General features: G+C 40.4%; 1 protein-coding gene across 14 annotated transcripts in view; it reads left to right on the forward strand.

Moving 5' to 3' along the window:
- The window catches only part of SLC8A1 (solute carrier family 8 member A1), a 387692-nt gene that overhangs the window by 93127 nt on the left and 280878 nt on the right, over positions 1-13687 (forward strand). For 11 of the 14 annotated variants that reach the window (XM_019647930.1, XM_019647925.1, XM_019647927.1 and 8 more), the window contains exon 2: positions 3802-5633. In XM_019647930.1, the coding sequence (XP_019503475.1) occupies positions 3835-5633 (1799 nt within the window). In that variant the 5' untranslated portion in view covers positions 3802-3834. Of the gene's footprint in view, positions 1-3249; positions 3350-3798; positions 5634-13687 lie in introns of those variants that run through there. The other 3 variants (XM_019647918.1, XM_019647921.1, XM_019647920.1) reach the window with 2 other exon arrangements.

Genomic DNA, 13687 nt, shown 5'->3' on the forward strand with positions numbered 1-13687 from the left:
TTGTGAGCTATGAGTGGGGGCAGGGCTTTTTTCTTAGCTGACTGAAGAGATTGCCCTGAGCGTGCTTGCAGGTAAAGGTTGCCAGGTAATTCACTCCCTGAAAGGCCAGAGAGTGAAGGGCATCTGTCTCTAGGAAGATAACAGCCCACATGTTACATCACGGCTATCAATATTTGTCTGTTTGTCTCTAATCCATAGGATAAAAGCCAGGCTGTTGGAAACCTTCCATGGGACTTTTGCCACCTAGGCCCTCCTAACCCTCCATGGAAAGCAAGAGGTTTTGCAGGGGGCTAGTCCAAGCCCAAGTTCACTAGTTCTCAAAGATGACTTCACACACTATCAGGGATGGTATGAGGGAGCAGTTAGTTGCATCAGTCTCAGAGACAGACCAGGGTTTGGATCCCAGTTCAGAGGTTATGATCTGCGTGACTTTCTTAACCTGTCTGAGCCTCAGTTATCCCACCTCCAAAATGGGCTAATAATATCTGCTGCAAAGGATTGTTGTTAGAGCACTGTCCACTGCCCAACTTCAGGGGGTGCTAGTCACACAGACTGTAATGGAAATGACATCCCAAGGAGTTGTATGACACAGCAATGCTGGTTATTGTAAGTATTGCGTATAACGATACATGTAAAGAACTTCAGGTGTTGGGGATAGTGTTTAGAACCCAGTGTTATTCTCTTAGGCAATCGACTATGATTTGCTGTTGTGCCGTTTTGAAACTTGCTTCTAAGAAAGAGAGTAGTTTGGGGCACAGAAAGCACCATATGCAAAGACCTGGAGGTAAGAAAGTGTCCCTATGTTCAGGGAATGGAAAGACTGCCCCTGTTCTGGAACTCAGAGGCCAGATCTTAAAAGGTCTGCACCGCCCATCGAGGGGCTTGGGTTTGTCTTCAGGGCACTAGGTAACCCTGAAGAGGGGTGAGAGAGTCACACATGCGCTTTAGGGAGTTCGTTTGGGCTGAAATGTGAAGGGAGGAATGGTGAGATTTGGCAGCAGTTTGAAGGGAGTGGTCAATCCTATCAGCCTTAGAGACAGGCGCAGGTTTGAACCTCTGGTCAGTGTTTACTGTCTATTCTGTACTGCTCTCCGTGAGCAAACACTTACCCGTTCTGGCTCTTACAGGCTCCCAAGACATTTTGTGTTGCAAATCTTCCAAAAGGGTTACCACAGAGGTGTCTCTGTCCTTTTTAAACTTTAGGTCTCTGCTGTATCGTTTTTATACCTGCCAGGCATTGGGATCATTTGTAAATCAGATCTTTTGATAATGGACAAAATCTGGTCTTTCTGTTTCCACCCGTGCCCCACAGTCTCTTCTGCACTGAACCAGCAGAGAGAGGTCCTTTTCAAAAGGAACATCAGCTCATCATGCATCTGATCAGAACCTCTCTATGATCCCCATAGCCCTCACAGTCGGTCAGGGTCTAACCATGCCCTCTGCCCCTCTGGACCCATTCACACTGTGTTCCCAGCTCCCGAAACCTGCTCCCCTTGCTCTTGGCTCTCTTGTTACACTGGTTTCTCGGTGGTTCCTCGATGATGCAAAGCACAACTCCCATCCAGGTCTTGGCACTCACTTCCTGCAGATATCCATCCCCAAGGCCTGATCTCTTGCTTCCCTCAGGACTTTGCTCAAATGTCCCCTTATCGGAGAGGCTTTCCTTGGCCATCCAGTATGAATCATGCGTGTCGCGTGTGTGCAGACACACATACACACGCTCACACACACGACTCCTTTTCCTACTTATATTGCTTCCCCCTCCACTACAGCACGTTTTTCCCGTCTGACATTTATATTTATGGGATTTGTGTGTTTCCTTCCCATTTGAATGTAAGGTCTGTGAGGACAGAGACTTTTGTCGTTGTTGTCATTCATTGGTGAAATCTCAGGACCTAGAGCAGAGCCTAGCAGGTCATTCTGAAATAGGTATGAGGTGACACTCATAAGTATTTGTGGAATAAATGGGTGCATCAGGGAGTTAGAATTAGACTTTCCACTGCTCTTTCAGGCTGCTTCAGTGTCATCTTGTTTCAAGCAGAGATCACTATTCAGTGACTAAACAAGCAGACATGAACTTTTGCATAGTCCGAAAATACGCTTCTATTTTTCGGCCTTTTACTTAGGATGGAATTCTCCTACCACAACCCTCTGCTGTGTCTTCTTTATGGGAATAGTGTTAAAGCTTCTTTTCTAATAGTGATGAGCTATAAAGGGCTGTAGGCAATGGCAGTTTCTCTGGGTCTGGCCTAGTATGCTAGGCCAGGAGGGTTCTCCTAGGCCTTGGTGAAGTTTCCTGAATAAGTCATTAGCAGCAAACATGCGCCAGAGAATATACGTGAATGAGGGCGGGACCCTTAGTCAGCCTGAGGCTACAAAAGGCTCTAATCTAGCTCCACTTTTAACTTGTTATCGGGCCACAAGGCTGTGTTCTGACTCAGGACGCCATCCTATCACCACTTTGTCCAATGTCATAACTGGCCTTCCAGACCAGAGTCCCCCTGATGTGGAGCAGATCCTCCGCTACCTTAGCACCTCTCCGAGCCCTAGGGGCAGAGGGGATGTGTGGTCCAAGCTGAGTCTTGCCTAAGCTGCTGTGGGAATTTAGGGCCATGGTGGCTCAGTCCACCACTTTGCTTTGCTTCCCAAACTTGGTGATGCTCGGTAACTCTGTTGCCATAACCCTCATTGCCTACAGCTGTTCATCATGTGTCACTTTGTGGTCCCTGTTATTCTGCCACATGAGCTTATTTAAATGGAATTATCGCTCCTGCATTTTTGGGTCACTTGAACCTTCTGTAAGACTAAGATGTGTTTCAGAATGACCATGGAAAGTATGACCTTAGCACAGAGAAGGAACGTTTTATGGCTGGTAACACTGATTTCACAGCCTGCCAGGCAAGAGCCTTACACACAGCCACACTCGGGCCTGGTTATCCCCCTTCCTGCGGTGGACAGCCTGCAGGTTCCCGAGCGAGATCTGGACACAGATGTGAAGAGCTGTGCTTGAAGAACCAGATGCCCAGCAGCTAGTTAAGAAGGAGACCTGGGCTTTCTGAAAATTAGGGCGAGATGTGCTCTCATCAAACATGCTTTTAAAATCCATACTAAAGGTGTGGAACTATTGCGTTATAGTAGATTCCACCCCCGCCCCCCCTCAAGTACAAATACCATTGAGCTTTGATTACAGGCAAGTGTGAAGATTTTTCTGTATTTCCAAGTAGGTTTGGAGCAAGACATGATTTCATGAAATGTCATGTAAGGTGTGCTCCGGAATTTAAGATCATCACCACGCCCTGTGTTGGTAGGATTTTGAAAGTCTGAACTTCAAAGCATCAATCATAATAAGGTGATTTTTGTCAGTGAAATAGTTTCTAGAAGGTGATTGTACTAATCAAAATTTAAAGGAAAATCTGCTTTAGCAACGTGGAGAACATTATTTCATGCTTGAAAACTTTTTTATTTTTTTCTTATTGGCTGTTAGCATGCATAAATGTGCATGCAACAAGGCAAGGCTTGTTGAACTATTCGTTTCCAATAAGTCAGTTGTGCACATTGCTCAATGGATGGAAACTATGTGTAGAAAATCCACCAGCAGAGATTAAGTTGTAAACTTTACAAAGGATTACTTAGTCACTGATGGATTCTTAGAATAATGATTCACCGTAGATGTTGTGATAGTCAAATATCAACAAACCATTGGGAAAATTAATAAAAATAATTAGTCATGTTTGGATCTGGCTCTAATGATGTGATTTTCTTTTCGCCCCCACCCAACCCCCATCTGATTTTTGCCAGTAGGCTGGGACAGTTGGAAATCTGCCATTGTACAACATGCTGCGAGTAAGTCTCTCACCCACCTTTTCGCCGGGATTTCATCTGTTAGCCTTCGTGGCTCTCTTATTTTCCCACGTGGACCATATACGCGCTGAGACCGAAATGGAAGGAGAAGGCAATGAAACTGGCGAGTGTACCGGCTCATATTACTGTAAGAAAGGGGTGATTTTACCCATTTGGGAGCCCCAAGACCCTTCCTTTGGAGACAAAATTGCTAGAGCTACTGTGTATTTTGTGGCCATGGTCTACATGTTTCTCGGAGTTTCAATCATTGCTGACCGGTTCATGTCCTCTATAGAAGTCATCACGTCTCAAGAAAAAGAAATAACCATAAAGAAACCCAATGGAGAGACCACCAAGACAACTGTGAGGATCTGGAATGAGACGGTTTCCAACCTGACCTTGATGGCCCTGGGATCTTCTGCTCCAGAGATCCTCCTTTCGGTCATTGAAGTGTGCGGCCATAACTTCCATGCAGGAGACCTCGGTCCTAGCACCATCGTGGGAAGTGCCGCCTTCAATATGTTCATCATCATTGCCCTTTGCGTTTACGTGGTCCCAGATGGAGAGACAAGGAAGATCAAGCATTTGCGTGTGTTCTTTGTGACGGCAGCCTGGAGCATCTTTGCCTATACCTGGCTTTACATCATTTTGTCTGTCATCTCTCCTGGGGTCGTGGAGGTCTGGGAAGGTTTGCTTACGTTCTTCTTTTTTCCCATCTGTGTTGTGTTCGCTTGGGTAGCAGATAGAAGGCTTCTGTTCTACAAGTATGTCTACAAGAGGTATCGGGCTGGCAAGCAGAGGGGGATGATTATCGAACATGAAGGAGACAGGCCATCTTCCAAGACTGAAATTGAAATGGATGGCAAAGTGGTCAATTCCCATGTTGACAATTTCTTAGATGGAGCCCTGGTTCTGGAGGTCGATGAGCGGGACCAGGACGATGAAGAGGCAAGGCGAGAAATGGCTAGGATTCTGAAGGAACTCAAGCAGAAGCATCCGGAGAAAGAAATAGAACAATTGATAGAATTAGCGAACTACCAAGTCCTAAGTCAGCAGCAAAAGAGTCGCGCATTTTACCGCATTCAAGCAACTCGCCTGATGACCGGAGCTGGCAACATCTTAAAGAGGCACGCAGCTGACCAAGCAAGGAAGGCTGTCAGCATGCACGAGGTGAACCCTGAAGTGGCTGAAAATGACCCTGTTAGTAAGATCTTCTTTGAACAAGGGACATACCAGTGTCTGGAGAACTGTGGTACGGTAGCCCTGACCATTATCCGCAGGGGTGGGGATCTGACCAACACTGTGTTTGTCGACTTCCGAACCGAGGATGGCACGGCCAATGCTGGGTCTGATTATGAATTCACTGAAGGAACTGTGGTCTTTAAGCCTGGTGAGACCCAGAAGGAGATCAGAGTTGGCATCATCGATGATGATATCTTTGAGGAGGATGAAAATTTCCTCGTGCATCTCAGCAATGTCAAAGTATCTTCTGAAGCGTCAGAAGATGGCATCCTGGAAGCCAATCATGTGTCCACACTCGCTTGCCTTGGATCTCCCTCCACTGCCACTGTGACTATTTTTGATGATGACCACGCAGGCATCTTTACTTTTGAGGAATCCGTGACTCATGTGAGTGAGAGCATTGGCATCATGGAGGTGAAAGTGTTGAGAACATCCGGAGCCCGAGGAAATGTTATCGTTCCCTATAAAACCGTTGAAGGGACTGCCAGAGGTGGAGGCGAGGACTTTGAGGACACCTGTGGAGAGCTCGAGTTCCAGAACGATGAAATTGTGTAAGTTCTTTTTTTTTAATACACATGTGTGGTTGAGTGTTTGTAGATGTGAAAGCATGTGCATTTCTTTAAACTGCATGGCATACAAGGAGTGGGATAGTTACTAAACAATATAGCTTTCACATCTCAGTCCTCACTGGTGTACCTTCCGTATGCTCTATGCACAGAGATCTTAATTTGATTGTATGTTTACTTTTGTACTTTTACGTATTTTAAGTACCTGATAGATCATGATAGAATAAGTCTTGAGACAGAATTTATCAGACCACTTACAATGGGTTGAAGAATTTGTATTTATTTTGAATCATATAATGTACACACAGAAAGGAATATTTAAAACATTACATCAAGTCCCTAAGTTCATTACTGAGTACAAATTGGGAACACCAAGAAAGGAAACACCTCTGAAAAGAATTTCCTGGTTACCAGGGCTGGCTGAAACAATTTCTGCTGCTGTTTTCTGACACTGTGTTTTTGTGACCATAAAGGATGATGTTTCTGCTTAAATGATAATGCTTAATTATGACTTAATGACCAACTCTGCTTTTTCAGTTTTATGCCAACATGGGAAAAGTCATATAGCTCTTACTTAGTTCCAGTTTGATTTTACTTTACATGATTAAACAAACCCTTTAGCCTACTGATACAGTGATGGGGGGAGAAGTAAGATTCTGTCCAAGCATCCTAATTGACAGGTCAGAGAAAAGAAGTGGGGAACAGTTTATCTTCCTGTTGCCACTTCACAGTGACAATTGCCAATGCTGTAACATGGAGTGCCTGGTCGTGTACTGATTCTTCCAACAACAGCTGCTATTTAGAGAGCTATTCCTCCTTCGTTGCCTAGGAAGGGACATTGCACTCACCGAAAGCAAACCAGAAAATTTGACTCAATGAACAATGTCCAAACTGCAAAGAAGGAAGGAAACTGTAATATCTGCAATGCAACAGAGGACAATAAAATCAATGAGGATGTTGGTAGAATCATTGGCAACTTAGGAATTTCAGGAAAAAGTATAAAGTATAGTGTGTTCTAAAAATGGTTAACTCTTGTGTAAATGGCATGAGATCTGTCAAATGGCAAGTACATTCTCTCCAAGGTGAAATTTCTCCTACTGAAAGTGTAGGGAAAACAACCGCGGAGTGGGAAGAGGGAACAGATTTCCCTGAAAGGCCAATGTCTTTACATCTTTTTGATGTTGTATTGTAGAGATGAATAATTACTGAGTGTGATATCACAATGAAATCAAGCAAAATAGAGATGATAATATCCATCTTTGGGTGTGTGTGTGTGGAGGGGGGGTAGCTTTTGATGAATATTTACTTTATGTTGTTACTGTTTCACTTATTGAAATGTGTTTTTTTTGGGATATGTATTTGACTAAAAGATAGTAATATAGTAGCAAATGAATATCTTGAATACCCCAGGAAGGATTTTCCCAAAGGCCTTACATCAAATGTGACCCTGCCCACCTTGGCGTATGACCTTTATTCTTTCACTAGGAATTCTTTCTCATATTTTCTTATCATTTCAGTTATTGAACTGTCTTGTGTTCGATGGCACTTGTAACCCATGTAAAAATGTACTGCATGTTATTAAAGAAGTATTGCGTGTTAGCAAATGAACTCTCAAGGTTAGTTAGCCCCTAAATATCACCAAATTGGTGTTTTGTTTTGTTTTGTTTATTCATTTTACTTAGGATGTTTTTCTCTTGACAATTTGGGCTTGCTTTCTCTTAATAATTGTTCTGTACTTGTTTATTTGAGAGGCTTTGTATATCTATTCTGCTGTCCAGGACTTTTACCAAACCATAAATAAATAACCTTCTTTTGGGCACAATGAAGAAGAAGCTGCAGCAGGAAGGAAGACTGAGTGATTTGACAGAATGATTTATTCTGCCAAGCTCCATTTGAAACATTTACCCTATGCCATTACATTGATTCAATTCTTGCTAAAGAAGGAATATTGCCAAATTCCAGCTTTAGAAATTTATGTATCCTGTGAAAAGTGATAAGAATTGGTGGAATTATCAGGATGGCATCTCTGTATATGTATTGTTAGATGTATTCTAGATCAATCACCAGTTCCTAGTTTTAAAAACTTACCGAATTTTATTCTCTAAGTTGAAATATGAAATTTTAGAAATGGCAAATCATTTTATTTATAAGTAGAATAAAATCATAGCCCTATATATTTTTTCTTTTTAGAATTTTAATTTTAAAGAGTTTTCATCTTGACATTAGAGGATTTCACTGCTGATGAGCTTTGCAGATACTTAATAGTTCTCTTGCTTGTATAAATTTGTTTGGGTGAGTAGGACTTAACTTAGCCTTAAGCTAGGCACCCAGGATTCAAACATAACGTGTCTAGAAAAACGTATTATCAAAGATCTCTTATTCTGTTTTTCTGTGGATCGTTTTTCCTCTGGTAGTTGTTTCTAATATGAGGTCTACAGTCAGATCGAAGTGACAGTTTTGTCATCATACAGGGAAGTTGAACTATGTATAGTCAACCCAGTTTATCTTTAAGAATGAATTTTTATCTCGCCCAATTACACAGTTAATATCAAGAGGTTACTTTCTTAAAAACCTACAATACATAGATGGGACTGTTGACACCACTGAGCTCTATTAAGTACTTTAAAAAATCTTTTTTTGTTTGTTTAATGCTGTGCACAAAGCCAGAATTTATGATTCTTTCCAGAGTACCATAAAGAGACTCATGGAAAAGCCTGGATTTAAAGGCTGTCTAATTTTAAGAAGCCATTAACCAAGGTAGAAATAGGGTCCAATCTGGTTAGGGGTGGAGATCAAGAGGCAGTCAGCTTTATTGATTTTTTGGTTTTAAGAACAAGATAGATTCCTAATCTTTGATCTTATTTTAGAGTAGGAGAAGTCATTTAAATCTATAAGTATGCCTGTGCTTACTCATTTATATTTGTACAGAAATGAGTTGAATTATTTCAATTTGACCTTTTTTAAGATCAAAATTTATATTTGAGAAAAATACTGATAAGTGAGAAGTGGTGCTTGTAGTCTCTAATAAAATGTATTCTTGGCAAAACATTTTAAAATTGTAATGGAAAAACCCATTAAATGGGTATAATTAATAGCACATGCATTTGTGTAAACTCACTCAATGACAAATACCAAACCCATGCCAGCTAACCTTGACTTTCAACAGGGAATTCTGTCTAATGTTAACATCTAATAAAAAACAAATGAATAATATGCTAATTTGATTTGTGGTTTGGTAGGTGATATCCACAGTGTTGAAGTACTACTAATGGTTGTTCTTTAATAATGCTGGTTTAGTGGTAATAATTATTACAACATGTTGTTTGGTCTTCCAAGGTCTAACATTAGCTTGACTGTTCTGGAAAATGTTAAGGTTAATTAACTAATATAGATACAAATCAAATTTAATTATAGTACTTTGTTGTAGCTCAGCACTAATATCATTTTTGGAGACAACTCAAAAGATCATGAGCATTTACTATTATATATTTACAATGTAGAGTTGCAAAACAAAGTATGTAGGTTGGAAAATTTATATAATATATTGCTTAGCAAATCAGTTTACTGGGGGTTCTTAGCCACAGAATAAGTTATTAACAATGAACCTGTCCAAAATTAATATTGTTTTAACAACTCTTACATTTTCACTTATGGTTATAACTTTATTAACTAGGAAATACAATATGCAAGACATCTCAACAAACATAGCTATTTGACACTAAGTATTTACATCACTTTTTTGGGAAAAGAAATAAAATTTCATTATTATATAAGTTTTATGGAATTATTATATTCCAGGGAAAATAAATACATTGTTTTGCTATTTATGTTACCAATATTCTTTTGCTGTATAGAATTTCAAGAAATAGAGACCTAGCCAGAGGCAAGAGCAATTCAATTCTGAGAGTAGAACAAATACATATTCCAAGAAGGCAGCCTGTTGTAAAAAAAAAAAAAAAGATGAAACAAAAATATTAAGAAAACCTGAAGCAATCAGAAGAATAATGTGTGTTGGGGGAACCAGAAATGATAAAAATACTAGAGAAAACAACCTTAGACAGAAAGGCTATTAGCACATGCCACCCTTGAGTCCAATGTAGTGAAGATTTACTTTATGACAGAATAATTTTATCTGCTGTATTTATCATATTAATATGTAACCTATTTAATTAGAATTAAAATAAAATATTTTACATTTACATAAAGTTTTCCTAGGTAATATGCTAATGTAAGAAATTTAGGTGGAATAATTTTAGGATTTTAATGGCTTTGGTAGATTTTCTTTACAGCCTGGAATATTTATCCTTCTTGGAACCAAACCACACGTAGTATTATCTGCAAATTCAAATTGTAACTATAAGAAGTGTTTTTATAAACGCATATACTTTCATGAGTGCATAACTATTATAAAAATGAGACAGTATGAGCCAAATAAGAAACATTTACGATGTCGCATTTAGTACCGCCAGGAGCTTAAACTGAAAACCTGCACACCTGCATACCTGCACGAGGGTCGTTTACCATGTTAACCAGATTGCCATGCTTGCTGTTATAATCTCATTTTACCACTGCTAATTAGAGTTGGGGGTTGTAATATAGTTATGTAAAACTTTTTTATCTTAGCAAATGAGGAGGTTTCATAGTTTAGACACACTGAAGTGTTTGTTTACATTATAGATTACATTATAGAGTCATCATTCAGGGCCGTTACATAGGGGGCTAACTGCTTTACTGGTTCAGAGCTCGAGTAGAATTTATATATCAATCAATCTATACATATTTAATAAGCTCTGATTTGTGCCCAACACTGGGCTCATCATTATGAAGGAAACAGAAGAAATATATACTCCTTATAATCTAAAATGGGAGGTAGTGAGATAACTCATGTTTTGTTAAGTACCGACATCATTAGGAAGACATGGTGTGAGCTGTAGGAGCAGTCCTAATTTTGGACACAATATTTGCGTTTGCTTTTTAAGGACAGATGGCATAATTGGAAAGAAAAGTGTAATTCACATTTTAAGATGGAGTCATCTTGGTAAACCTGAGAGTATGGACAACTTCATTGAAAGGACAGGATGGCTATCAGATGTGATGAAAGACTCTATGAAGATTCATTTCTTAAATGGGATTTTAAACCATGATAAGGGTGTTTAAATTAATCTGAGTATATATATCCCCTTAAGCCAGTCGCAGAAGCACAAATACTGCATGGTTCTACTGATAGGAAGTATCTAAAATGGTCATTCATAGAAGCAGAGAGCAGAACTGTGATTGCCAGGGGAAGGGAGAAGGGAGAGTTGCTAATCAACAGGTATAAAGTTTCATGATGCAAAATAAATAAGTTCTAGAGAGCTGCTGTCCAACATTGTATTGGACACTTAAAAATCCATTAAGAGGGTAGATCTCATGTTCAGTGTTTTTGCTACAATAATACAAACATTTAAAAAAAAATAAAATAGCTGATCCACTAAAAAACAAAAGCTTATGTGCTTGCTTTCTGTGCCACATTGCCTCTTATAGTCCCTAAAGAGAATTTACAAAATTTCTAGTAAAATGTTGTCAGTACTTTATTTTGTACTTTGTGAATTGGTCCTTGGTCTCAAGGAATGGTTCTGATTTACTTTAATCCTACAGCCACTTGAGCAGCCCTTAACCCAGTTTGCCTCCCACTCTCACCTTATTTTCTCAGTTATCAGTGTATTTCCACCATTTTGGTACAACCTGAGCAGATTTTACACTAAATTTTGAGGTGGGAAGAGATTTTCTTTGGTTTTCTTTGCTGAGGACACTGGTAACCCAGCAAAAGCGATTTAAGCCTGCTTAATTCTTTTGAATGGAGCAACCTTGAGGTTATAAAACCTATAACAGGGTTATTTGATGCTGTGCTGCTCTGTCCTTGTTGACTGAGGTGTAGAAAATTGCCTATGGGTTACAGTATCAAGAACTGTAGAGGTTTTTCTATAAAACATCTCCATTGTATTCTGCAGTGGTTACTGAAATCTGCTCATCGGAGAGCCTGTGGAATGGAACAGCTGTTAGGCCCCTGTTACATTGTAAATGCCAGGCGTCCAAGCGTTATCCTTGCAACAGTAGAATAGAAGTGGCCATGTCCAGGTGACAGGAATGGAAGAGAGGACAGGCAAATATAAGGTGGGTCAGTGGCACTAGAGATGATCTTTATCACCACCTTGGGTAAGCCAGTTGAGGGGAGCCCGTGGAAGGTGCTGACTGAGCAGGCCAGCAGCTGCAGCAGGTCAAGGACTTCGGAAGCTGGCTACCCACACTGCCTTGCACTTTTTGGCCTGGTAGTGGAAGTCCAGAAGGTCCTGGGAGGGAAAGCAAGCAGTCAACAATATGGTCAGAATGAAAGGAAATCTCCTGTGCTTCCTTTCCTGGCTCGACATACTGCCTACGTAATACCCATCTATTTGCCAAAAGTTGCCGGGCCCGTTCTTTTCACAGGCCTATACAGCTGTCTTATTGGAGAGCCAGGTGGAATAAACAATGCCTTTTCATTTCCTGCCTTTCTCCCCAGGAGGACTCGTGTGCTAGATGACATTTTCTTTCCTTCTTGCAATGGTCTCCACAGGGTCAGGTAGGGGACTAGTCATTGTATTCTTTGAGTTGAAGATATGGAGACAAGGAACAAAAACCAAGTCAAAAGCAGAACTTGGGTCCCTTGCCTTTCAGGCTGGTATTCATGATAACAGGGCAACCAGGGAAATTTCGCGAAACCTGATAATGCAGATATTAGTGAAATAGCCTGAGATATTTTATTTCCAGATGTAATTTTTCTCAGGCTTAGGTATGAGAGATCTGGAGTTCCAGGTACCCTTGAAACCCTGTGGTGACCCCCAAAACCAAGACCACACCACTTTCCACATTAGACTTCCTGAAATGAAGATGGACTTAGGAGGAGCCCTCAACTTGGATTCCACACCCAAGTCTGAGCTCTGCTCCAGCCCCTTACTAGCTTTGTGACTTTCAGAAAATTACTTAAGCTTGCCTCGTCTTTAAAATGAGGATGATGGTGGTGATGATGGTGGCGGTGGTGATGGTGGTAATAGTGGAGGTGGATGTGATGGTAGTAATGATGGTGGTAGTTGTGGTGATTGTGATGGTGTTGGAGTTGGTGGTGGTGGTTTTAGATATGCTGGTGGTGGTGGAGGTGATGATGGTGGTGAAAGTGGTAGGGGTCTAAGATGTGTTGAGAGCCAGGTTTCATACTGTTTTTCTTAAACAATATTCATTTGATTCGATTGTCACCATAACTGTACTAAGTAGGTGCTATTATATTCATTTTACAGTTGAAACAATTGAGGCTTAGACAGCAACTAACTTTTTTGGATCACACGGATAATAATGGTGGATCTAGAATTTAGCAGCAGGACTGCCTGACAATAAAATCTATGCTATCTCATCAGCGAATGGCTTTCATAGGCCAGGACGAGCGTGCAGGAGGCCTGTGGTGCTGTGACCCTGACTACAGCATGGCTCGTGAAGCTCAGAAGATGAGGAACTAGAGCAGTCATTTATCTTTTCTGGAATTCTTGAACATGTGCTAACCACATTGCACCCCACCTCCACTCTGGAAAAGCCATGATTAACTGAGTTTGAGAAACAAGAAAAATATTAACTATTATAATCCTTCCATGTACTTGACCTGTTCAATTATTATCTACTATTTCCTCTCGCATAGTATTTATTTCCCTTTGTTTCTAAGAAAAAAAACAAAACAAAAAACCTTTTCTATTGGTAGCTTTCTGTCATTGCCTGCACTGGCCCTGTATCGTTTTAATTTCCATATATGGCTGAACAATGATGTAGCTTTTCTCCATACTTACAATAGTGTTTTTTTGGTCTATCTTTTTAATATATATTACAAGACAATGTAAATTGAGGACAACAGAGAATCTGTGCTAGAGGATGCTTGTTACCTTGTTTCGGCAATACAAAGAAGTTTAAAAGTTATATTCTCTGCTCCTGGAGGTCATTAACGGTGAGAATTCTTGGTTAGGAACTTTACCTAGAATAAG

Source organism: Hipposideros armiger, unplaced genomic scaffold (assembly GCF_001890085.2).
Source record: "Hipposideros armiger isolate ML-2016 unplaced genomic scaffold, ASM189008v1 scaffold_118, whole genome shotgun sequence".
NCBI lineage: Eukaryota > Metazoa > Chordata > Mammalia > Chiroptera > Hipposideridae > Hipposideros > Hipposideros armiger.